At 34.2% G+C, this 24,990-nt stretch overlaps 1 protein-coding gene across 3 annotated transcripts in view; it reads left to right on the top strand.

Annotated features, from left to right (window-relative positions):
* ZBBX (zinc finger B-box domain containing) overlaps positions 1-24,990 on the top strand; it is a 101,105-nt gene that overhangs the window by 29,829 nt on the left and 46,286 nt on the right. For 2 of the 3 annotated variants that reach the window (XM_045539588.1, XM_045539586.1), the window contains exons 7-9: positions 289-384; positions 15,942-16,100; positions 21,327-21,501. In XM_045539588.1, coding sequence (XP_045395544.1) covers positions 289-384; positions 15,942-16,100; positions 21,327-21,501 — 430 coding nt within the window. The remainder of the gene's footprint in view (positions 1-288; positions 385-15,941; positions 16,101-21,326; positions 21,502-24,990) is intronic. The other variant, XM_045539587.1, reaches the window with a different exon arrangement.

Here is a 24,990-nt window from a genome sequence, read left to right as displayed (position 1 = left end):
CATACATACATGCATCTAAAATATATACCTAAAATCTACATTGAAGTTATTACATTTATTTTGTTATGAGAATAATTAGTGTTTACAAGTTAGTTTTCCTCAAAGAATTAAATTTTTAATGGGACCAATAGTTGTCCCAGGTTTTTTTTGAAGGGGGGGTCCTCAAGTATGAAGAAATATATGTATGTAATTTGACAAACAAATGTGCAAACAATGACATCTTTATGCAAACACCTTCTCAAAATCATATTATTATAAGATTGTATTTTTTAAAAAATATCTTTTAAGGTGTGCCTTGAATGTGGAGAAGATTATTGTTCCGGGTGCTTTGCTAAAATTCACCAGAAGGGGGCACTAAGGCTCCATAGAACAACTCTTCTGCAGGTATGACTCTATAGTAAAATGCTTTACTTGTATTTGTAAAATGTTTCAACATAAAGACATTTAAAACATTTAATTATCTAGAACTCAGGATGATTTACATTAATTTCTAAAATTCTATTATGTACAGTCTTGACATACATCTTAAAATTATTTTGCTGAACACTAACCTAGATTATATTTTGCTATTTAAAGTATGTTTTAAGAGTAGTTGCTGAAACACTTAGCTTGATTAGAGTCTTCAGATTATGCATTCTATCTGAGAACTTGACATTTAAAAATTAGACAATATTTTTATCTATTGTGATTTCACATGAACACATGGATTATTTTAAATATTCTGTGTAGTTTATAAATTGCAATCTCTTATGTTTTCTTTTCATACTTATTCCTTCCTTCCTTTCTTTTTTCCTTTTATTTTGTGGTAAGAACACTTAAGATACTGCCAGCATCACATTTTCTGGTTTTGATTGCAGGGGAGGAAAGGGTGGTAGGCCAGAAATAGTAAAATGGTATTTAAGTTCCTAGTGAATCTCCAATTGTAGAATACTCAATTATGTCTGAAAGTTAGCATAAACGGATTTCATAATATACATACAAATTAAAGAGTAGGGCAAGGAACCATGAATTCTTGAAATGTTTCTTCAAATACAGGTATTCTTTTGTGTATATAAAATTAAAGTTAAGTGACAATAAACAGCCATGTGTCTTCTTTGTTCGTGTTACCCCTTTGTACTGCCCTCCAGTCTGTGGAGACTAAAGTGCCACTGCAGGGAGAGTCCTGGGAAGTGCGTTATCTACCAGGGAAATGGAATTGAGAGGCTGGCCCTTAGCACAAAACTCACGTAGATCTTCTGTACTGGGAGTAAATTTTGTACATTGCTGTTACTCTCTTTTTACATAACATCGTTTCACCTACTGGGATTGCTAAGGAATGAAATATTTTGAAGGAAACTTTTTTTAGATAATTCTAATAAATTTGTCCATTCATAAAACAAAAATTTTAAATTAAAAAGCTTTTTTTTAATTTGAATTCTGCATATAAGTGAGATCATACAGTATTTTTCTTTTTGTGTCTGTCTTATTTCACTTACCATAATGTCCTCTAGGTTCATCCATGTTGTCAAAAATGACAGTATCTTCTTTATCTATTATATGTATAGGTGTTCTTATCACACAGAAAAAGTAACTATGCGAGGTGTTGGATATGTTAATAAGTTGACTGTAGTTTCATTATGTATATGTGTATCATAGGTATATATATATATATATATATATACACATATCAAACATCATGTTTTACACTTTAAGTATATACTATATATATATAAAGTATTTACTATATATATATATAAAGTATTTTTGCAGGAAACTACTTCAAAATGTATTACATATTTCCTCCTGTAAATATAGTACTAGTGAACATAGTTTTACTATATATTAGTGACTTATGCATCTTATAATGGCTGCCTTTATGATAACACTTAATAAGAAAGAGGCCTCAAATAGCTGATGATGTAGTATGTACAATTCCTTCTAAGAGAGTTAGTACTTCATTTTTCTCCTGTATCATGGCCTTACCCATTCTTTACCAACACTTTTTGACTTTAAACTGTCCGTTTGGCCATCTGCCATTTTCTTCCTATTTCTCTCCTCCGTTTAACCTTTTAGGTTTTGCAGTCAGTTTGCATTTTTTTTCCTTGTTTCCATCATTCTTTCCTATCTTTTTCCTTGTGCATTAAGGTTCTTGTTGTACCTTGGCCTTAATGGCCATTTGGATGTCTATCTCTTTCTGCTTAGCCCTCATTAACCAGTCATGTAGTGCTTTCAGTTTTTCAGCATTTCGGTGAACTATCAAAGTCACGAGGCTTTGTTGACTGCTGAATTCATACCTCATTTGAGAAGTGAGGACAGACGTCTGATAGATGAATATTAATCAGTACTATATAAAAAGCAAGTATTCTAGCTAATGGCCCTTTTACTTTATATTCTTTAACCTATGCTGTTGTTTCTAGTTGTTACAAAGTGTAGCCAAATTTAGGATAGTTGTAAACCATTTCAGCTTCTGTCCTTACAGCCCAGAGAGTCCTGGGAGTTCACAGTCAGTAGGGACTATTTTGTACAAGCATATCTTGTTTTACTTAAGAGATAAATCCCTGAAAAATTGAAGGCAAACTATTATTATTTACATGTTGACTAACATTATAATTTCAAAGGGCCTTTCTTTTGATTTATGATCGATTTCTACCTGGCAGTCATTCAAAACACTTCAAGTTTCCTTGCTTTCTACAACCTCTGTTAAATAGTTAATTATCTGTAAAATAAAGCATAAATGCATGAAGGGAATTACTAAGGATGAAAAGTCTGCTTCCATATATAGAAAGATTGTCAACACTAAGCTTTGAAATGAGAGTTTTTTCCAAATGAAAAATGAGGTCTTAATATATCAGGCATTCCTATTTCCTTTTAACAACATAAGATCAGACAGAAGAGACAAGGTTAATCAGAGAGAATGGAAGATAGAAGAAAGCAAACAAAAGGCATTCTACTGTGACATGCACAAGGGAGGTTAGATTAAGTAAATCATTAATACATTATGGTAAACATATTTTCTTAATTGGAATGGAGATTTTCTTAACTGAAAAGGAGAAACCATGGGATGGGGGATGGTAGTAATGGAAGAAGAGATAATTGAGGGAGAATTTCCACATTTTCTGGTATGAGCCTCTCTTAGTTAATTTAGTGTTGCTGTAACAGAATGCCTGAGGCTGGGTAATTTATAAAGAAAAGAGGTTTACTTAGCTTACAGTTTTGCAGACTGGGAAGTACAAGAAGCATGGCACCAGCATCTGCTCAGTTTCTGGTGACGGCTTTTTGTGGTGCATCATAACATGAGAAGGTCAAAAGGGAAATGGATACGTGCCGTAAGGCAAAACCCAAGGGGTGGCATCCTGGCTCTATAGCAACTCACTCTTGTGGGACCACTCCCACTGGAGCTAATTCTCTCTCTCGAGAGCAAGAACTCACTTGTAACCCTAAAAAGGGCACTAAGCCAATTGTGAAGGATCCACCCCCATGACACAAAAACATCCCACTAGGCCCCACCTCCAACACTGCCACATTGGGGATCAAATTTCAGCATGAATTTTGATGGGGACAAACAAACCATATCCAAATCATAGCAGAGGCATACACAGTGATGGAGATATGTCTGAGAAATGGTCATTAGGTGATTTCATCGTTGGTGAACATTATAGAGTATACTTACACAAACCTAGATGGTATAGCCTACCTATTATGTCTCTTAGGCTTCAAACATGTATAACATGTTGCTGTACTGACTAGTGTAGGTAATTATAATACAATGCTAAGTATTTGTGTATCTAAACATAGAAAAGGTACAGTAAAATATGATATTATAATCTGAGGGGACCACCATCATATATATGGTCCATTATTGACTCAAAGTCATCGTGCAGCACATAACTGTGTATCCAGCCCCTTTGCTGAATCTCTGAAGAAAGGTATGCCTATGTAAATATGAGTATAAGTGGAAATATATGTTTGCCTGAACATACTTATAAGAACATAATTACTGGGCAGAACATCAGTTATTGTCAGAATGCAATTTATAAGTACTAACTTTATGGTAGTTTTTTTTTCTATTCATTGACAATAACCAGTATCAGCTTTTAGGCTCATACTGGTATCATTCTGTTAATGTCCAGAATAAAACAATATTTTCAGACCATAGCTGATAGCTTTGGATAATAGCATGATTACTTGGATGATATTACTAGGCCAGTTTTAAATTCTGTGCATATACCTTTTGTAGATGTGAGGGTGGCCTCCCACGTCATTCTCTTTAGGATGGAGATGCTCACTTTCTTAGCTGCCTGGAATGTAGCTGAAGCCCTCTGCAAGAACTGCCTTTTCTCAAAGGGAACTGCGGCTTCTTAAGTTACACTCCCTCCCTGAAGGTAGCTCATGTCCAATTTCTGGTCTTTGTGAGGTTACAAAATCCCAGCAGCCCCCTTGCCTTAGTTTGGGACAATTGATAGACCATTACAGCTTCTCTTGGGATTGGCTATTGTATTGAAGTTCAGCTTTTCTCTTTGCCAATCTTCTTTCCTTTACTTTCCCACAGAGGTTTTTCTCAGAGCACTCACCACTAAAACTCAGGCAGGCAAATCTCAGCATTTATTTCTCAGGGAAGCTGACTCATGACAATATGGAATCCAGAGTAAAATTATAGATAATTGTTGACCTAATTTTAGAGTTATGATGAAATTTTTGAAGGTTAGTACATAATGTCTCTTTGCTTTCCAAATTCTGAACCAACTGAGAAATAGGTATCAGAGTCAGAGGGTAGAAATCAAAATACCAACGTTATTACTGATATAATCAAAATTGGTGATTGTGGCATGAATGTTATGACAAATTCATCTTCCTGATACTTCCTTAAATTGACTGTTTTTTCCTGCAAATTGTAGACATTTCCCTTTGGTAAGACAGAGCCTTCTGAAAGCCTTAGTCTGAATGGCAGTGAACCCCTCTCGGGGCAGGCAGCCCTTAAAGAGAGACCTCCCAGAAGGCGCAAAGTTGAACACGCTTAGTTCCTTCTCCTTAAGTTACCAGTAATACAAAAATATGTAGATGGCAAGTAAATGTTCCTCCAAAAAGAAATTGTCACAAATTCACACAATTTTAGAGTTCAGGTTATGTAAATATTCTGAAAAATATATAAATTTTCTATTTGCAAATATCAATTAATATTACACTTAAGAAAAAATACTTAGGCCGGGTGTGGTGGCTCACGCCTGTAATCCTAGCACTCTGGGAGGCTGAGGCAGGTGGATCGCTCAAGGTCAGGAGTTCGAGACCAGCCTGAGCAAGAGCGAGACCCCGTCTCTACTAAAAATAGGAAGAAATTATCTGGCCAACTGAAATATATATAGAAAAAATTAGCCGGGCATGGTGGTGCATGCCTGTAGTCCCTGCTATCCGGGAGGCTGAGCCAGTAGGATTGCTTAAGCCCAGGAATTTGAGGTTGCTGTGAGCTAGGCTGATGCCACGGCACTCTAGCCTGGGCAACAAAGTGAGACTGTCTCACACACACGCACAAAAATGCTTAAAGTGTATATAAATGGGTATTGTCATTTTTTTTTACCTGTTTCTTAAATATGAACAATGCCTATTCCTTACACTACAAATCTATGTTCACTGCCCTTCAATGATTATCACCTTACTCTTCTTATATCAAAGAATTTATAAAATTATATTGTCATAATATTTACTATTCATTCTTTCATGTCTTCTGATAAATTTTAAATCCTGCGAGAAAGACTATTTTGTGTTATTCATCACTGTATTCTTAGTGCTTAACATTGTAACTAGCCTGTATAAATCGATTTTTGAATTAGTGAAAATGTGAATGATTCCCTCGTGGTATGACCAAGCTCTTGAAATAAGTTAAAACTTTATTCTAGGGGCAAAATTTATTTTTATCTGAAAGCCAAGAAATTCATTAACTAGGGATTGGATAATTAAAAGAATTTATGCTACATTAATGTGTTATATTGATAAAGGGTTAACAAAAGCTTTTCCACTGAAGTGTGAAAATTTGACCTTTAGTTAACTTTCTAGCCTTTCTCTGGGAAACAGGTAAAGATAGTAATGTCAACTATGTTCCTAAGCAAAATACTTATGATAAATATGACCTCTGATTGGCAAATTGTGTCTAAAACAGGGGGAACTGTACATACTTGGAGTAAGCTCTAGCTCCCTGAGTGCAGTGAGTTTTGTAATTGGCACATCCACTTTGGGGCTCTGAAAGCCATGAGATGGGGACTGGCTCTGGTAGAAAATAAGGCTTCTAGCCCTGGATAGAGCTGGAGGCCATTCTACTGAGTGAAATATCACAACAATGAAAAAACAAGCAACACATGCATTCACCATCAAATTAGTGTTAACTGATCACCACTTAAGTGCACATATAGTAGTAACATTCATCGGGTGTGGGGCAGGTGGAAGGGGGGAGGAGGGGACGGGTATATTCGCACCTAATGGGTGCAGTGCACACCATCTGGGGGATGGAGATGCTTGAAGCTCTTAGTTGGGTGAGGCAAAGGCAGTATACGTAACCTAAACATTTGTACCCCCGTAATATGCTGAAATTAAAAAATAAGTAAAAAAAAAAAAAGAAAAAGAAAATAAGGCTTCTAAACCAAATACATCCCTCACCTATCTGAGCTGTATTTGTGCTTGATTCCTGCCCAAAACTAACAACTGATGCTGTCCTGCTGGCAAATGGTTGTTCCTGTCCTTATCCTTCTGAGGAGGAGAATATCAAGAGTGATTTGATGATAGTCTTGAGAGTCTGAAAGTTTAGTTGACCCAGGCAGACCTGTTGGTGAGCATTGCATTTACGTCTTTGATTAATCAGAATTTAAAAAAAAATAGAATGGTGGGATATCCAAAAGATAAATGAAAAATGCTTGTCTAGGAATCATTAACAAGAAATTTTTGTTTTATTTTTATTTTTTTATTTTGAGACAGAGTCTCACTCTGTTGCCCGGGCTAGAGTGCCAAAGCGTCAGCCTAGCTCACAGCAACCTCAGACTCCTGGGCTCAAGCAATCCTTCTGCCTCAGCCTCCCGAGTAGCTGGGACTACAGGCATGCACCACCATGCCCGGCTAATTTTTTCTATATCTTTTTTAGTCGTCCACCTAATTTCTTTCTATTTTTAGTAGAGACAGGGTCTTGCTCTTGCTCAGGCTGGTCTCAAACTCCTGACCTTGAGTGATCCACCCGCCTTGGCCTCCCAGAGTGCTAGGATTACAGGCGTGAGCCACTGTGCCCGGCCAACAAGAAATTTTTAAAAACAACTTTATTGAGGTATAATTCATATACCACACAATTCATTCATTTAAAGTGCACAATTCAATGGATTTTAATATATTTATATTATAGATATGTGCAAATGTCAGCACAATTAATTTTAGAACATTTTTATCACATCAAAAGGAAAGCTCATACCCTTTTGCTACTATACTCATCCTCCTGTTATCCCCCAAACCCCTGAGAACCACTAATCTACTTTCTATATAGATTAGCCTATTCTGGATATTTTATTTCATGACTGGCTTCCTTTACTTGCATAATGTTTTCAAGGTTCATCCATGTTGTGCCACATATAGATATTTCATTTATTTTTATGTCTGAATAACATTCCATTGTGTGGATATAGCATATTTTGTTTATCCATTCATCATGTGATGGATATTTGGGTTGTTTACACTTTGTGGCTATTATCAATAATGTTGCTGTGAACATTTGTGTATAAGTTTCTGTGTGGACATATGTTTTTATTTCTCTTGGATAGATTCCTAGTAGTGAAATTGCTGGGTCATATTGTAACTCCATTTTCAATTGTTCGAGAAACTGCCAGATTGTTTTCCAAAGTGGCTGCAACATTTTACATTCCCATGAGCTGTGTATAAGGGTTCTGATTTCTCTGCCTCCTAACCAACATTTGTTATTATCTGACTTTTTGATTCTAGTATCCTAGTGGGCATGAAGTAGCATCTCATTGTGGTTTGATTTTCACTTTGTTAACTAATGATATTGAACATTTTCCCATGTGCTTAGTGGCCTTTTGTATATCTTCCTTGGAGAAATGTCAACAAGAATTAAGAAGACTTAGATGTGGGACAGTTTAATAGCTTCCACTTTAGTGAAATTGCATCTGTGGTGAAGACTTTTATATGCCAGTACAAAGAAAAGCTAGGGAAAGGGAAATGAAGACAATTAAAAAGGGTAGGGAGAAGGGAAAGTTTTTTTTTTTTTTTTTTTCCCTCAGTGAAGAGTTGGAAGAACATAAGTGGTTTAGGGAGAATATTACAGAAACAAGTGACAGATACAGCAACTGATACAGTGGAAAGAGTAGATGCAGTACAGGGTTTAAAACAGAGATGGCCTGAATCAATGTCGAACAGAGAGGTGGGTGTTTCTTTGATGTTCATGCTAAAGGAATATTTAAGATAAAACTCAAATATGCAAGCTCAGAACCTTGCAAGACTACTGTGAGAGTCAGATTAAATGACAACGAATATGAAAGTATTATGCTTATAGTACATGTTCTATACGTTAGGTTTTATTAGTTAGGATATAGTATTAGTAGAAATTTAACCCCATTTCTGTACCATCTACATTTAAAACCTAGAAAACAAAGTAATATTAATGATAATGAGTCCAAAGAATTAATGAAAATGTTACTTATGTGTTTAGGGATGCTTTTTATAGCTTTATTGAGGTACAATTGATATATAAAAATTCACATATGTATACAATTTGATGAATTTGGACATATGAATACATCCATTATATCATTACCACAATTATAGTAATAAACATATACATTATCTCCAAAAGTTTCATGTGCCCCTTGTTTTTCAATTTTTTGTGGTAGGAACATTTAACATGGACCTGGTAGATATTACTCTAATTGAAATAAGTAAGTTACAGAAGGACTAATACTGCATAATTCTGTTATCTGAGGTATCTAAAACAGTCAAACTTCTAGAAGCAGAAGATTGAATAGTGGTTACTAATGCACAGGGGGAAGGGAAAATGGAGAGATGTTGTTTAATGTGTATAGTTAATAAGATGAGTAAATTCTAGGGACTTGCTACACAATATAGTGCCTATAGTTATTAATAATAATATGGTATTGTGCCCTTAGGACTGTTTTTAAAAGTATTATAGTAATGCATATTTTGGAATGCTTTTATAAAAAATAACAGTGAGGTAAAATTTTAGAGTTCAATCTATCGGAGTATATGTAAAAATACAGACTTCCTCTTTATCCACATAGAAAACAGTAAAATCTAAATTTTGGAGAGGACTGTAAAGATCGCTAACCTAATGTCTGAACCTTTAATCAATTACATTGATGCAGGATATTTGAGGAGGATTTATAATTTGCAAGTCCTACCTGTGTAATGATTTTTTCATGGAATCTGACAAATTTTACGGTAGTTTTGTTTGCTGTGTTTTATGTTCATTGGTCTTTATGGGATATAAATTGTCTAATTTTGATGTAACAGCAATACCATATTTAAAAACCAAATGAGACAAATTATTGATTGCTATTTGTTAGTGAGTTGATTTTGCTATTCCTAAAAATGTTATTCAAATTATCACATATAAAATCATTTGTTCCTTATGTGGCTCAAATATGAGTAATTGCTGAAAGCAGCTAACTCATCTGGATGCATTATACATGTAATATTAGTTGAAAACAACTGTAAGTACTTGCTAAGATAATTAATATAGTGCATAATTACATGGCATCAAAACTGTGAATCGAAAGCAAGATTGCAGGTGTGAAATTTCTGTGTTATTTTCTTTTTGCTGTTCTGGCTCACTTTCAAGATTGCTCTCTAGGTAGAATTTTTTAATGTTGTAATAAAATTTTAAAGGCACAATTATTTAGACCTAAGTCCCATGTTGTTTTCTTGAAACCAGATGGTTTAAAACTTTTTGACAATATGTTGTTTTTTTGAGCTATTACAGTGATATGTTGTCTTATTTTAAAATATTTTAACTGGATTAGATGTGTTCTATTTCATATTTTCACATGTTGCCTTATGAAAGTAGTAAATACTGAGTCCAGATTAGTTTTATTTGACATCATCTATCTATTGAATAATAAATTGCATTTATAATCAGGGACATGTGTCCAGGTCCTTGTTTATTTTTATTGTCTTTTAATGTGTCAAGGAGAAATAATAATATATGAATCTTTGATTAATAAAATCTGATAGAAATTATATCTTTAGAGGCAAGATTAATATAAGGGCTTTTTAAGTTCTACTTAAAGTTCTACTTATATGATGCTGGAATAAGCAATAAACTTCAGCCACATGAATTTCACATTTCCAGGATTTGATTTCTATCTAGCTTGTGATAAGTAGTTTTTTTATACCATTGATATTTCTGTGCTACTGCCTCATGCAAATACCACATCTGTTTTTAGAAATATTATGAGAAAAACTGGATTTCAGAACATGATTTTTCTGCAAGTTCTGTTGCAATTTTCTTTCACCCTGTAAATATTTAATTTTCTCTTGTTTCTTTAATGGGGACTTTTCCTCAAATTCTGTTTTTCTTTTTCAGTTGTCTACTATGTAGAAATTTCTTCCCTTTGCTTTTTTAGCTTTTTCAGCTGGCCTGAAGTTAACTTTTTTTTCCCTTTTTTCTGGTCCTAACAGTAGATGAAACCTTTGATCAAATCATCTGTGGATATCTTTTTTCTTCATCTTTCATAGAAAATTCAGAGTTGACTATGATAAATTGTGTTTTTAGGAAATAAATTTGTACTAAGACTATCTGTAAAGATGGATCCATAAGTAAAGCAAAATAATAATTTACTCTAAGAATAGAAGATATATTTAAATAATGTGAAAAAATTGAGAGATAATGCTCATCTTTTTTTTATCCTTGTTTAATGGATTAGAAAGTTCAAAATTCTGTATTTTTATAAGTTACTTTTACTTTGCAAAGATATTCTTACTTAGTGGGAATTTAATGAGTTTATTGCATCTTGTTATAGGTGCATAATTTGAGGAATTTGTCTGCTTGGTGTAGCTAGTATTTCTTCTTTTCCTTGTAGCTCCCAACTCAGGGAGATTTTGTCTAATTTGTTATTGTTAATTTAGGTAACCTGATTCTTAGACTTTCATAATGCAATATATTCAATGCAATGTATAAATAGAAATATGCTGGCAAAATAATCTGTAGAAGTCTCTTTGGATAAGTAAATCTAGAGCAAATATTTTGATGACTTTTAATAAAAATGTTTATTTTACTATAAATTAAAGAGCAATTCATCAGTATACATGTGTTTCTGCCATAACACCATATATGATTATTGCAAAACTTCCCATTCAGGAAAATCACCCAGCTAATTAACACAGCTTAAGAGAAAATTGAGGTTCGAAGAAGGTCACTCAAGTACTATGGCACTCTGTAACCAGAGCCCTAACAAAAACGGTTAAGAATCCTAGTTAAAACACTAGCGCCTATAAATAGAGGACCTGTTCATCCTTCTTGGTAATGTAGATCCTGGGACTAATTTGCTCCTAACAGAGATCATTACATCAAAATGAAAAATCTGAATCAAGATAAAGCCTCTTTTATTAATCCATTGTTTAAGTCACAGGGAATGTCTTTATAGCTTCTTTAACTAGACTCATAATTTTTTTAGTTTTGTTTTTAGTTTTCTGTTTAATGGAATGCATAGTTGTTGAGCTGTTAAAACAGTCAGAACTTGCAGTAAAGGGAGACATTTGTATAGATTTTCATCATTTTTCTTAAGCTCTTCATATATTGCTGAGGTTTTGGCTTTAATTGTAAGAAAGCTTGCCCCTGATTGTTTTAAAACTGTAGTGTATGAAAAAAGAAAAGCTGAAGAATCAATAAAACTTTAGAGTTGTACAGACATCATTCCCCTATTTACCGACTGCATATGAGGTGATTCACATCAAAGAAACCAGTACAAACTATACTTGGGAAAATATTCCCACTATGAGTGTTTTCTCAAAGCCAGGTAAAAAAAAAAGAATTTTTTATATATATAAAATTTTAATAAAAATTTAATATAATTTTTAAAATCAAGCACATAACTTGATCTTTTTGAAATAATTTTATAATTAAAGCTATCCAAGTACTACCCATATTCCACAATCATTACAACCAATGACTTTATATTTCTTGAATTCTGCTGTAACAGTTTTTTTTGGTGTATATATGTATGTATTTCTATCTCTATATATCTATTTTGCCTAGCAAATTCAAGTTAAATAACAGAAGTCTGCAGCAGAGTTTAGAGTTATGAGTTTTTAATGCAAGGTTGTAATCCATTAAATGTCTTCTAAAATTTTGTAATTGGAAAATCAATGAAAATTAACACTATGAAAGGAGACATCCCATTTTTTTCCCCCCAAACTTGCAAAGTAACATAGGTATAAACTATGTGTGAACTTCTTTGGGCTGGAAGTTCTGGATCACTTAAGGAGACATAGGTATGTCAACATGATTATTAATATTTATGGCTGGATAGCTAGGGTTTTGGATGATGATGGTAGTTAGAGTTTTGAAGCACTGACACTACCATAAAGTATATCATTTTTCTAACTAAACTAAAACTTTCATTCTTGGACCTTAACTTCTACAAGGTGCCATCCATTCCAAAATGCTATAAAGTATCAACCCTTTTTATTTTGATTAATGATACATTGTCAGAGTGATGAATTCTTCTAGAGTATAATTTGAAAGATAATATCATTCTAGGGGAAAAAAGTGTAGGTGAGAATTTAGAGCAGTTATCAGATGAAATCCTACCATCATACAGTGTAGTGAAGGATGTGGGGGAGTCTGGAAATGCTGGCAGTAAATCACAGTTTTTGGCTCTAGTTTAAGCTTCTATCCTACAGTGAGATATATGATTTACTATGTGCCCTGAAGGCTGTTTTGGTTTCATTTTAAAACATTTTTAACATGTAGAACAGTTACACAGGTAATTTTGTACATTTGCATTCCCCTTCTCTTCCTGTTGCTACCTAGTACTACTGCTATATTTAAATTTTCATATTTAAAAATTGGGAAGAAAATTATCTTTGAGTTTTAAAATTTGAAAATATTTTATTACTACATAGTACAGTGTTATGATACTTAATATTCGTAGTTGTCTATTTTAAATATTTTATAACAATAACCTTCACATTCTTGTTCTTTGGATATTATTCAAATGATTGTTCTTATATTAAATAAAAGATAATGTGTTTTGTGTTGCAAATCTAGATATATGTCCTTCTAAGTAGAGACGAACGAAAGGTTGCAGACATATTTCAAACTGTTATCAGTAGTTACCCCTGGGCAGTACTATTCATGAATTGGAAGGAAGCTCCATTTCTTACATTCTAATATGGTGTGACTATGATTTATTTTTATGTACGTGGTCAAATATAAAAATAAATAGGCAAAAAATAAGTTAAAAACAAACAAACAAAAAACGTAACCACCTAATCCTCGCATTGGCAATTACATACAGAATTATAGTTTTGGGATTTTTTTTCTTTTAAAGGAAGAAACAACGTTCAAATCTATTAGAGATAAAATTTAATATTTTTAATTGCAGGAAATCAAAGGTAAAAAACATTTTCTGTGATGTGAAGGCTAACATAAATTCAGTAGGGAAAAGGGATTAGGCTGGAATAAGGAAGACCTTGGTTCTTATTCAAGCCCCTACATTTCATAGCCATTTGACTTTGACCTAAGCTTTCTAAACTTGGGTTTTCTCATCTATGTAATAGGAAGCATATCTGCTTTCTCTCTCCTTGTATTATTAAGATTAAGAAAAATAAAGTATACATACACAGTCTTAAAATGGAGAAAACTACTATTTAAGTGTATGATGTTCTAGGAAAGAAATTCCCATTTATTGACATTTACTTTATTTCTGTTATATACTGAATTAACAGATATTCAAATGTGGAACTTCATTTTATCAATTATCCATGATGTTTATCTTATTTTTACCAGTAAATTTAACTTAAGAAAAATTCACTTCAGAATCTATTAATATGCTACCTAAAAATGTTATAAAAATTATTGGTACATTAATAGCAGGATTCATTTTAGGACAGGAATACGTTTTGTTTTGTGTTACTTAACATATATCAATATTTAAATTCTAATTCTATCCTGATAATTCTATATAAAATTAATACTATTGTTTTTGACATTTTATAAACATAAAATGAAAACCAGATATTGTAACTGACTTTGAAATATACAGACCTTATTCTAGAAAATTTAAAATTTAGCTTAGTTTGGCTTTCTCTGTTTCAAAACTATTGGTAAAACTATAGATATTCCCGCAAAAATGAAATATTGCCATTAGCTTGAATTTGTTTTAAAAATAAAAGGACTACATAGCTCCGTATAGGCATTTTGATAATCATTGAAAAAATCTGGAGCAGATAAAGGTTTGTATATAGACAGCAATATATGTGCATAGGTCACATTTGTCATTTTTCATAGGTAATTTATTAATTCAGTGTGAAATAACACTAGTTAATTTGATGTTCACTGATGTATTCCAGGACCAGACTGCAATGAATCTTAATCGATTTAGAAAAGGTCATAACTGAAAAGTTTCAATGTAATCTTAGCTATTTAAATTGGTAACTAGACAAAAATTTAAAAATAGGAGTATTTTCATGGGAGAGAATAAAATAATTATTTCTGATCCCTGCTGAATTTTTCCTGTCTTGAGGACATTTGCTGAGAAGTAAGACCTACTTCCTGTCTTCCTAATACCAGGTTCTCATAGAGCCTCTAAAGATCCTGAATCTTCCCCCTAGAGTTTAGTTGAAGCTTCGATGGGATCCAGAATCCTGCAGCATCCTTGGGCAGATGGGGTAGTTGCTGATAGAAAACCCTTTAGACAATAGGACTTTCCCAACATTTGCCTGCTCCTGGTCAGTCGCTCTAATAGTAGGTGGAAAGTTATTTTTAAAATTCCCTTTTCTCAATTATTTTTTTCTAATTCTGTAACTCTTGTCCTTCTTCCTTCAACACCTTATTTTTACCATGTGCTATTTTCCAGGTACTGTGGTAGCCACACAAAGTTTTAAAAACATATGTGGTATGATGGGATAGACAGACACCCAAAGGTGATGTAAGATCTATATAGTAAGGACTATTAGAGATCCACTCAGGATATTAAGGGGGCAAAAAGCGTGGATACCTCACATGGTTAAGAGGGTGGTGGAGCGTGTGGGGAAGGGTTCTTAGACCTTTGGAAGTAACTTAAGATGAATCCAGAAGCAGAAGTAAAAGTCTGCCAGGCACAGATGATGCTAGAGGGGGGAAGGCCTTCTGGTAAGTGAGCCTCATAAGTAAAGGCATAAAATGAAGTACAACTTGGAGTTTACTAGGGAACTACAGATAAAGGCACTTCCTGATGTGCACTTTTGAGTAGTGAATACCTTCTAAAGATGTTTTATCACCAAGGAATGCTCGTTACAGCTTATTCAGGCTCCTACTAGATTCACTATATTTAGTTCTTTAGCCATTATGTGCACAAAACAACACACCATGAGTCATGAGAGTTATATATACCTGGGATCACTTCCCAGCTCTATCCCTCACTCACTACATGACGAAGGGCAGGTAATTTAAACTCTCTGAGCTTTAGTTTCTTTATCCCTAAAACAGAGATAAAAATAGTTGTTTTAGAGTTGCCTTGAGGATTAAATAACATAATGGTTTTAAGATGGTTAGGATAGTGTGAACCCAAACTAGTCCCCTTAGTAGATGACAGCTGTCACTATTATATTGGTTGATACAAGTATCAATTTCTTTTTAAATATTAAATAAAATTTATTGAATTTTAGGGAATGTAGAATAATTAAAATATGATTTAATGTATATGAATTGCTTAAACTGACATATTAGGCTCTTTGGTCATATTTTGTTCCTTTTTTAATAGGCAAAATCTCAAATATTATCCAGTGTATTGGATGTTGCGCATCGGTTTATAAAGGAAGTTAATCCAGATGAACCCAAAGGGGAGAATATTTCTACAAAAGAAACCAGCAAAAGTCAGCATAAACCCAAATCTCCACTTCTGCAGGGGAGCAGCTCTGAGGTAAACTGAGGAAAATAGAGCAGACATTTTGTGTCATACATGATCGTGGTGAATGTCATTCATGTACTTAACTAAAGCTATAGAGTTTTGAAGATTATTTTATCACATTGTTGTTTAATAGGGATTTGATTTTTTTAACCAAATACGCCATGACTATAAAAATCTTTTCAAGGAGATTGCTTTGGTTCCACTGAACACTGATCATTTTGAAGAATGATCTTTTAATGATCTTTGACTTTCTGAGCATTTTTACCATGTCAGGAATTGAGTGTAAGTATTTAGGGGAAACATTAAGACAAAAACAACAATGCTGTATACAATTTTGTATTAGTCAGGACTTCAGAAAGGCTAAAAATACAAAACCTTGCCAAGAGATCTAGGTGACAGGCAGTTTCACAGTTATTTAGAACCAGATTTATACCAAATTCTGGCAGTTATTTAGATTGACTACTGACCCGATTATGTGCTGGATAAGCTTTTATCAGCTCATGCCTGTATTTTTTGTAATAGACTTGTATTGATTCTTTAGCAAAAAACAAGCTTCAACTTTTGATTTATGTTATAATCCTCATTCTTTTAGATGCCAATCACCTTTTCCCTCCAGTTCAGAAACTGTGAGTAACTTGGCCAAAGTCACACAGCTTATTACTTGGTGACAAAGTCTGGGTTGAACTTAAGTTTGCTGAGTTCCAAATCCGTGCTCAGAGAACATAAAAGAAAATGTGCTCTGCACTAGTGGAACCTCTTTTCAGCAGGGAAACTATGCTTGAATTTTCCAGGACAGTCAGCATATTTGCATGGGTTTGATTTTTTAATAGACCTCCCAAGAGTGTTTTGCAAAGAATCACTGAATGAGATACAGCCTCATTATTATAATAATAATGTATGGAAGACCAGACACTGCCCTAAATATTTTGCATGTATTATTTCCTTTTGTCTCTTTTCTTAATTATTCCTTTTTTTCAAAAGAGAGAATAGTGGCAAAGAACAATTTTTGTAAATTGTCCAGCATATCACTGATAGTGAAACTTAGATTTGAGCTCAGACCTCTGACTCCAAATTTCTTGCTTTTAACAACTACAGAAAGATAGTAGTTTTAAAGGTTTCTCCTTCATGCCTGCCATTTTATCTAATTTATCCTATCAAAAATAAATCAGCAGCTAATTTTTATTGCACATCAAATGCTAGGTATCATGCTTAATGCTTTACTTGTCTTGTCTTATCCAATAAACACTATAACCATATAAATTTTATGCTATTATTACCCCCATTTAACAGATGAGCAAGGTGGCAAGAGGTTAAGTAACTAGTCCTACTGGAAAGCTATAGAGTGGACTCCTTTGTGCTTTTAATCCTTACAATATATGCTGCCTCTTGTCTCCATAGGTAACTATGTATGCTGTATAGATCCCCCCACCTCTTGTCTTAACTTAAAAGCCATCCATTCAGTGGTTTCATCCAGAGGTGTGTATTAAAATCAGCTGGAAAAACATTAAAGAAATACACATGACTGAATTCAGCATCTCTGTGAGTGAGGTCCAGGCATATGTGGTTTTGTAACAACTCCTCAGTGATTCTGGTGAGTATTCTTAGTTGGGAGTCACTGCTGTAGCCCTTCAGGTGTACACCTGTACACAGAGCGCACACTGAAGAGATAACCCCCTCAAGGGCTCAGCATTCCTTTATGGAGAAGGGCATTGGTTCTCAAACTGTGATAAGCACCAGAAGCACTGGGTGAGTTTGTTAAAAACGTGTATTCGTGGATTTGCGACCCAAATTTTGATTTTTTTTTAATACCTGGATTAGGGCATTGGAGTCTGATTTTTACTTAGCACTCCCAAGCAGCACTCATGGCTGGAAGAGTCAAAATGTTGTCAAAGACTGATACCTGTCTTATTGCATTTTTAATGGATTTGAACCATTTTTAATGGATTCAAACCAATGTACATCTTTTTGTTGGAAAGAGGAGCAGTTAATGGAAGAGTTCATTTTAGTGGCTGAAACCTGGGTTTGAAATGCTGGCACTGGTTTTCTTACAGCTTTGTAACATTGGGCAAATTACTTAGCCTTTTTGACCTCTGTTTTCTCCTCTGGAAAATGGTGATATTAAGACACATTTTACAGGAATATCATGTGCTTAGACAGTAATGAATGTATAGCATTGGATTTCTCTGTGTTCCTTCAAATTTCCTTGCCCCCTCAGAATTGAGCAGGGTCATGTTAGGCTCTGAGTGGAAGTGATATACGACAGTTCTGAGCTGAAACATTTAAGGGTGAATGTACAACCCTCTAGCTTTTTCTTACCCTGTCACAGCTATGTGGAAGCCAGGTATTTCAATGGCATAACTCCAAGATGCAAATGTCTTACACCTCTGATTCATTGCTTGGAAGGGAGCTGCCCTGGACAGCTGCTAAAAATTCTGAGCACTTAAACCATTTTGTATTAAGCCAGTGAGTTTTCAGTGCTTCTTCACAGTGCAGCATGCATACATAGACACACTGACATATTGTTACTGGATACCTGTAAGTACCTTCTCACCTACTCCCAAAGTTTACTGTCTTCAAACTAAATTCATCCCCTCTCTTCTAAAACCTATAGATGTTACTGTTGGCAGCTCACTATTTTAGCTTTCCAAGCCAACAAAGGCAGTTATTTCCTATAGTTGTTTCTCTTCCTCCTCTGCACATCTGTTAAGTTACTGTATTAGTCTACTCAGGCTGCCACAACAAAATATTTTAGACTGAGTGGCCTAAAAAACAGAAATTTATTTTCTCACAGTTCTATAAGCTTAAAGTCCCAGATCAAGGTTCTGGCAGATTTGGTTTCTGATGAGGCTTTTCTTCCTGGCCTCATTCTTGCGCTTTCTTGCATGGCCTTTCCTCTGTGCACACGTAGGGAGAGAAAAAGACCAGACAGACAGACATTGGGGGTTAGGGCTTTAACATGAATTTGGGGGGAGGCTCAATTCATTAACAGTTACTATGCCCCATGCAGTCTACCATCTAAAAACTTTCCTGAATGTTTAATCACTTATTCTATCCTTATTGCTATTCTAGATACTGCAATTAGCTTTTTCTTAAAGAACAAAATGTTTATAAAGTGGAAAGTGCGTTTCATTCTCTCCCCTTCTAGGGGTCAATTAACACTTCCAGTTTTGTATATATGTATTTCTTTACACAAATGTTAATATACTTTGTGTACTGCTCTGAAAATGTGCTTTTTATACTTAATCAATTAGTTTTCATATCCATATAAGTATATTCTACAGCCTTCTCATTCTATGTAGTGGCTATAAAATACTCTATTTATTGGCTGTGAAAGACTTTTAAAAATATGTCTTCCACTGATCAACATTTATGCAGCTCTAATCTTTTGCCAGTACAAAATATAAAGTATAATTTTGAAAAATATTGTTTTGCATATATATATAAGTATATTGAGATGATAAAATCCTGGAATTCTTAGGTAAGATGATTATATATTTATAATGTTGGTCAATATTGTCAAATGGCTATAACATTTTAATTGGTTTTCTTGGATTCAAACTGGCTACTCCCTAACTCCTCTCTCTGCCACACTACTGTGTGGAACTTCTCAGTGGTTTTGCATTTCTGATAGGTTTCAGTCCAGGTTCCTCTGTATGGCAAGCAGAGCCCTTCACAGTCTGTCACTGCTTGTCTTTCTACTATTTATGTTTTCTCATCCTCCATTTTTTGCTATATAGATGCAAACTACTTACAGTTCCGTGCCACAATGCTGTTCTATTCCATGTCTTAGCATGCGTATCATTCTCTCTCTCTGGAATACTGCCCTCGCCACTTTTTCCTTATAGAATTCTTGTTTTATCTTTCAAAACCCAGTTCAAGGTCACTTCCTCTGAGTGACATCTGCTCCTTGTGTCTGTTTCTGTTGGGGACTTATTAACCTGTGTTTCTGTTGTTAACACCTAGCACAATGTCTAGTGTCTGATAGGCTCTCAGAATTTTTTGCTTATATTTAAAATTTTGACACACATCTTTAACAATATGCTTTTAATTGTACTCTAAAAATTTGCCTATTCGTTTTTCAGTTAAAAGCTTAACATTGAGATTTCTACTCTTGTATCTAAAAGATAGCCATGGAGATTTAGCAATTTGATCAATGTAGATAATCCACATATGATAATTTAGCCATTGAGCTTTTATCTTGCTTGAGTTTAATATGGCTGTTTTCTCTGATTCACTGGATAACTGTCAAATACAACCTTCATTTTGTTCTGTGTGTTCTGACTGGATTTATATTTTGCACTGAATTCTTCTCCCTCATCATCATTAAGCTGAGAAGCATGCAATATTTCATATGCATTGATGAGCTTATTCATTCATTTTACTGACTTTTACTGAGCACCTAATTTGTGCCAGGCACTGTTCTTGGCACTGAGGAAAAAGACAACATCTCTGATCTCATCATATTCTAATGGGGAGAGACAGGCAATAAACAAACATGCAGAATTAACTTATATAGAGGTAAGTAATGGGAAGAAAAAACAAGTAAGGGATTATAAAGTGGGAAAAAGGGGGACTATTATTTTTAGGATCATCGGTGAAGAACTAACTCTCTGAGTAGGTGACATTTGAGCAAAGGCTAAGAAATGAGAGGAATGACTATGTGAAGATTTGGAGAAAGTTCATTGCAGGCACTGGGGCTTGCTAATACAAGGCCCCAAAGAGAGAATGTGCCTGAAGGGTTCCCAGAACTACAGGAATGTGAGTTGAGCTGAAATAGGGTGAACGAAGGGGAGAATGGAAGGAGGTGAAGTAAAAGGCAAGAAAATATAAGGTTGTGTAGGGGGCCTTTTAGGTCTTGGTAGGAACTTGGGGTTTCATAGAAAGTCAACAGAGGGTTTTGAATGGGGAGTGACATGATCAGATTTACATTTTTAAAAACTGCTCTTTCTGATGTGGGCAGGTTGTAGGAAGCAGGAGACTGGGGATGTAGAAAGGTTGGAAACAAGGCTATTGCATCTTTATGGTGATAACACTGTAGGCTCTCATTTTAATAATTTCTGAAGAGACTATAATTGCCAATAGAGGTTTAAAGGAATCAGGAAAGCATATAAGTACAATTTAAAAACATTCTAAGTTTAAAAATTTCTGATTTATACTGAGAAATAATTAGTCCTACCTGTATTTTAAGAAACCAGAAATTTAACAAAGCATGCTTAGATACCTTTTTAATTGGTTTAGGTAGAAATTACAACAACAAAAAAAGCAGAATGTACAAAACCAAGAGATAGGCTGTTGGGTGAAGGATTATTCGATGAAGAAGCTTCTGCCCAGTCCTTTCAGGAAGCGTTAAGTCAGTGGAGAACTAGCAATCACGATGACAACGAGAAACAGTCTTCACATGCAGTAAAACCAGGTATGGCTATTTTTATAACATGAATGTTATAAATGAAGCTCTCCATTCTCTATGAATATACTAATAAATGCGGTGCTCAAAAACAATAAACACTGGGACAGCAGTTTGCTATAGCTCCTCAAAAGGGTATGCAGTGCATGCCCACTGGTGAATGGTTTAATACTTACAGACCCTGAATTGGCACTAGGGCACTTGCACTTGTTTTCTGTGTAAACTCAGAGTGTCAAATGAGAGGCTAATTGGATTCTTTCAGCTTCCACTCTCTGAGCTGGAAATTTTTATCAGAACAACTATTTCTTTTTTTAAGCTATAATTGCAACACGTGAAATGGGAGGATCTGTGAGATAGAGAAGTAAAGATTTTTTTTTTATATATGCCTTGAAAAATATGATTTCAAGGCCCCCCCAAAATTTCAGGGTGAAAATTGATTTGTGTTTTTTTCCTTTCTTTTTGAAGCGCTATTTTTAATTTTTTCTTGATGATTTTAACCTTCATATGCTAGTCATTGAAGATCTAGATGACTGAAGTGTAGAGTATCTTTGCTTTAAATTTCCTAGTATCTCTTGAGGAAAAGTGTTAAGTATTTAAGGTATTCAATTTATTGATTTTATTACTTGGACTCTTATGTCTTCCAATTGCTTTTCATTGAATATAAAATGCTAGATAAGAAATTTCAATAATGTATACTTGACAGAAGCATCCAATTTTGCTATTTTTACTTCATTCTTTTCCAGTGAAAGAACTCTCCTTATCATTCCTCCTTTATTACATAGTATAATTTCTGATGTCAAAGTACCTACCGTCTTCCCAATTACAATTGGATTTTTTACTAAATGCTCTCTCCTTCAAAGATTTTTCCTACATTTGTTCATGATATATATACATCAGTTTCATTAACATTTTTAAGACTTTTTATGCTCTCTTCTTAGTAGTATGTGCCTTAGTATGTACCTCATCTCTCATTGACTTTTTGTTATGTTATGTGCTTTATAGTTGTAATTTCACATTCTAATGTATTTTTTTATTTTTCAACCCTGAAAAGTACTAAATATTCTATAGAAATACCTTCTTAATTGTCTACTTTGAAAGGCATAGTATTTAAAATAATATTAATGCTGAATTGAAAAATCGCTAGATCAGAAGTCCAAAACCATTTAAAAAATTTGTTTTTCATAATGGAAATAGCTGTATGATAAAAATAATATGATGATTATTTTAAAAGACTTAGTTATAACAAAAAGTTACCAAGAAGAAAATGAAAATAGCCCAATCCTACCTTCTAGAGATAACCAATATTAACATTTTGGTTCATGTTTTCCAGTAAACACAGTTGAGCACACACACAGGAGCAAAAGTTAGCTAGAACTGGGTATGCTCTTAGTTAACTTTCATTTTCACTGAGATTCTGTCCTGGACAACCTACCTTCTAAATACAGATATACATTATCATTTGTAATTCTTGCCTGGTATTTTATGTCATGATTTAATCAGACCCTTGGTGGTGGATATTTTATTTTTAATTCTCAGTATTATAAAAGAAGTTATGATGGCCATTTTAACTGTTTATGGACTTACACGATGACCTTAAAATATATTTCTAAATATAGAAATGTTATCTCAGTGGCAACTTGTTTTATTAAAATTTTGATGAATATTGTCGAATTGTCCTCTAAAAAGGTTACTGTGTCAGTTACTCTCACTGTTAGTGTATAAGTTCACTATTTCCCCATATTTTCTAATTCTTTAGAGTTAGAATTGTGCTGCTATAAACATTCAAGTGCACCACAAAACATGCCTCAACAAATTTAAAAAAAATAGAAATTATACCATGTGTCTTCTCAGACCACAGTGGAATAAAATTAGAAATCAATTCCAACAGAAACACTCAACTCTACACAAAGTCATGGCAATTAAACAATCTACTGCTGAGTAGGTATTGTTTCCCATTTTTGACATGGCAAATCATGCTGTTATGAATTTTCTTGTACAGATCACCTGGTACATGTGCATACATTTCTAGGAATGTCTATATCTAGGAGTGGAATAGCTGGGTCATAGAGTGTGCATATCCTCAACTATGCTAGATAAAGCTGAATTATTTACTAAAGAATTTGTATTCCCAGCTGCAGCGTATAAGAATTTTGGTTGTTTTCTGTTATCAGTAACACTTAATATTGTCAGATTTAAAAATTCTTGCTGGTCTGATAGAGATGAATTTGTGTACCTCTTATTACAAATGACATTCAGCATCTTTTCATATGTTTCTTGACCATTTAGCTTAGTAGTGCGCTTTAAATTTCCATGTTTTCTAGTTATTTCTGTGTTGATTTCATTTTAGTATTCTAGAGGCGCATTTTCTTCAGTGTGAAAGGCAGGTGCTTTCAAAGGCCTAGAAGGTTCTGTGTGATCTGAAGTCCATTATCTCAATGATCCCATCTCCTGTTACTCTCCCCCTGGCTTGTTTAATTTCAGCCACTCTGGATTCCTGGCTATTCTTCAAACACCTTAGGACTTTTGCACTGTGTATTAGGGAACATACCCACAATCCCATCCATATTGATGATAGAGAATCTTACACAAATTGTCACAAAAGTTAGCTAGTAAACCATGAAACAAGGGAGCAAATCAAAACCTAAGTTACTTAGCTTACATGGCCTTTTTCCAGGAAGCCATGACTGGTAAATTCATATATTCTAGATTTGTTTACTATAAGCAATTCTAAACATGGGCTATCATACTAAATATACTATATAGCTAAAGATTCTCCTCCTAGTGAGTATTATTAATGTATTTGCCGGGAGGTCTGGTTATCACAAACAAATTAACCCAAGTCACCTCCCGTCTTTATTTCCTGGGAATGAGCCATTGGTAAAGGGAGAAAAGCAAATCACACGCCAGCTGCTTTAACTCCTTCCTCCTCATCATCCTTCTAGCTTTGGGGGTTATATTTCAAATACAGTGGTTCTTCTCTATGACCTAGACAGAAATCTCTATGACCTAGACAGAAAACAAAAGTGAGCCTTTTTTTTTTTTTTTCCATTTTCTTTCAGCTCTCCTGTCAAGAAATCTTTTGTTTTACAGTAGAAAGGGAGACTCATAGAGGTGGCATCTTTTTCTCATGACTTGCTCATGTCCTTAGCTTCTGCTCTTTCTGTTTAATGAATTCTAGCTGGTGTTTCTCAGAACTTCTTTCTTTGCTTTTTTTTTTTTTTTTTTTTTTTTTTTTAACGCTGCTCTACTCTTTGGGAAGAATGGAAGTAGGATGGCATACTTCTTTTGGTTTGTTTTAATAGCCAGCCTGTGGCAGTTTCTGGAAGAGAATCATTAAAGTCTACAGTATGAGATTAGGACACCCTTTAGCTTTGTAATTTAAAAAAATATGTTTTTTTCCATCTTTACTACTTCTCTTTCTTCTCCTCCTACATTTTTTCCTCTATGCTGTTCAGTTTGGAGAGAGGGGCGGTATATGGGAGGGTGAAGAGTAGAAAT

Source organism: Lemur catta, chromosome 1, assembly GCF_020740605.2.
Source record: "Lemur catta isolate mLemCat1 chromosome 1, mLemCat1.pri, whole genome shotgun sequence".
Classification (NCBI taxonomy): Eukaryota; Metazoa; Chordata; class Mammalia; order Primates; family Lemuridae; genus Lemur; species Lemur catta.
The sequence above is the reverse complement of the archived record's forward strand: the minus strand, read 5'-3'. Positions and strand labels throughout refer to the sequence as shown.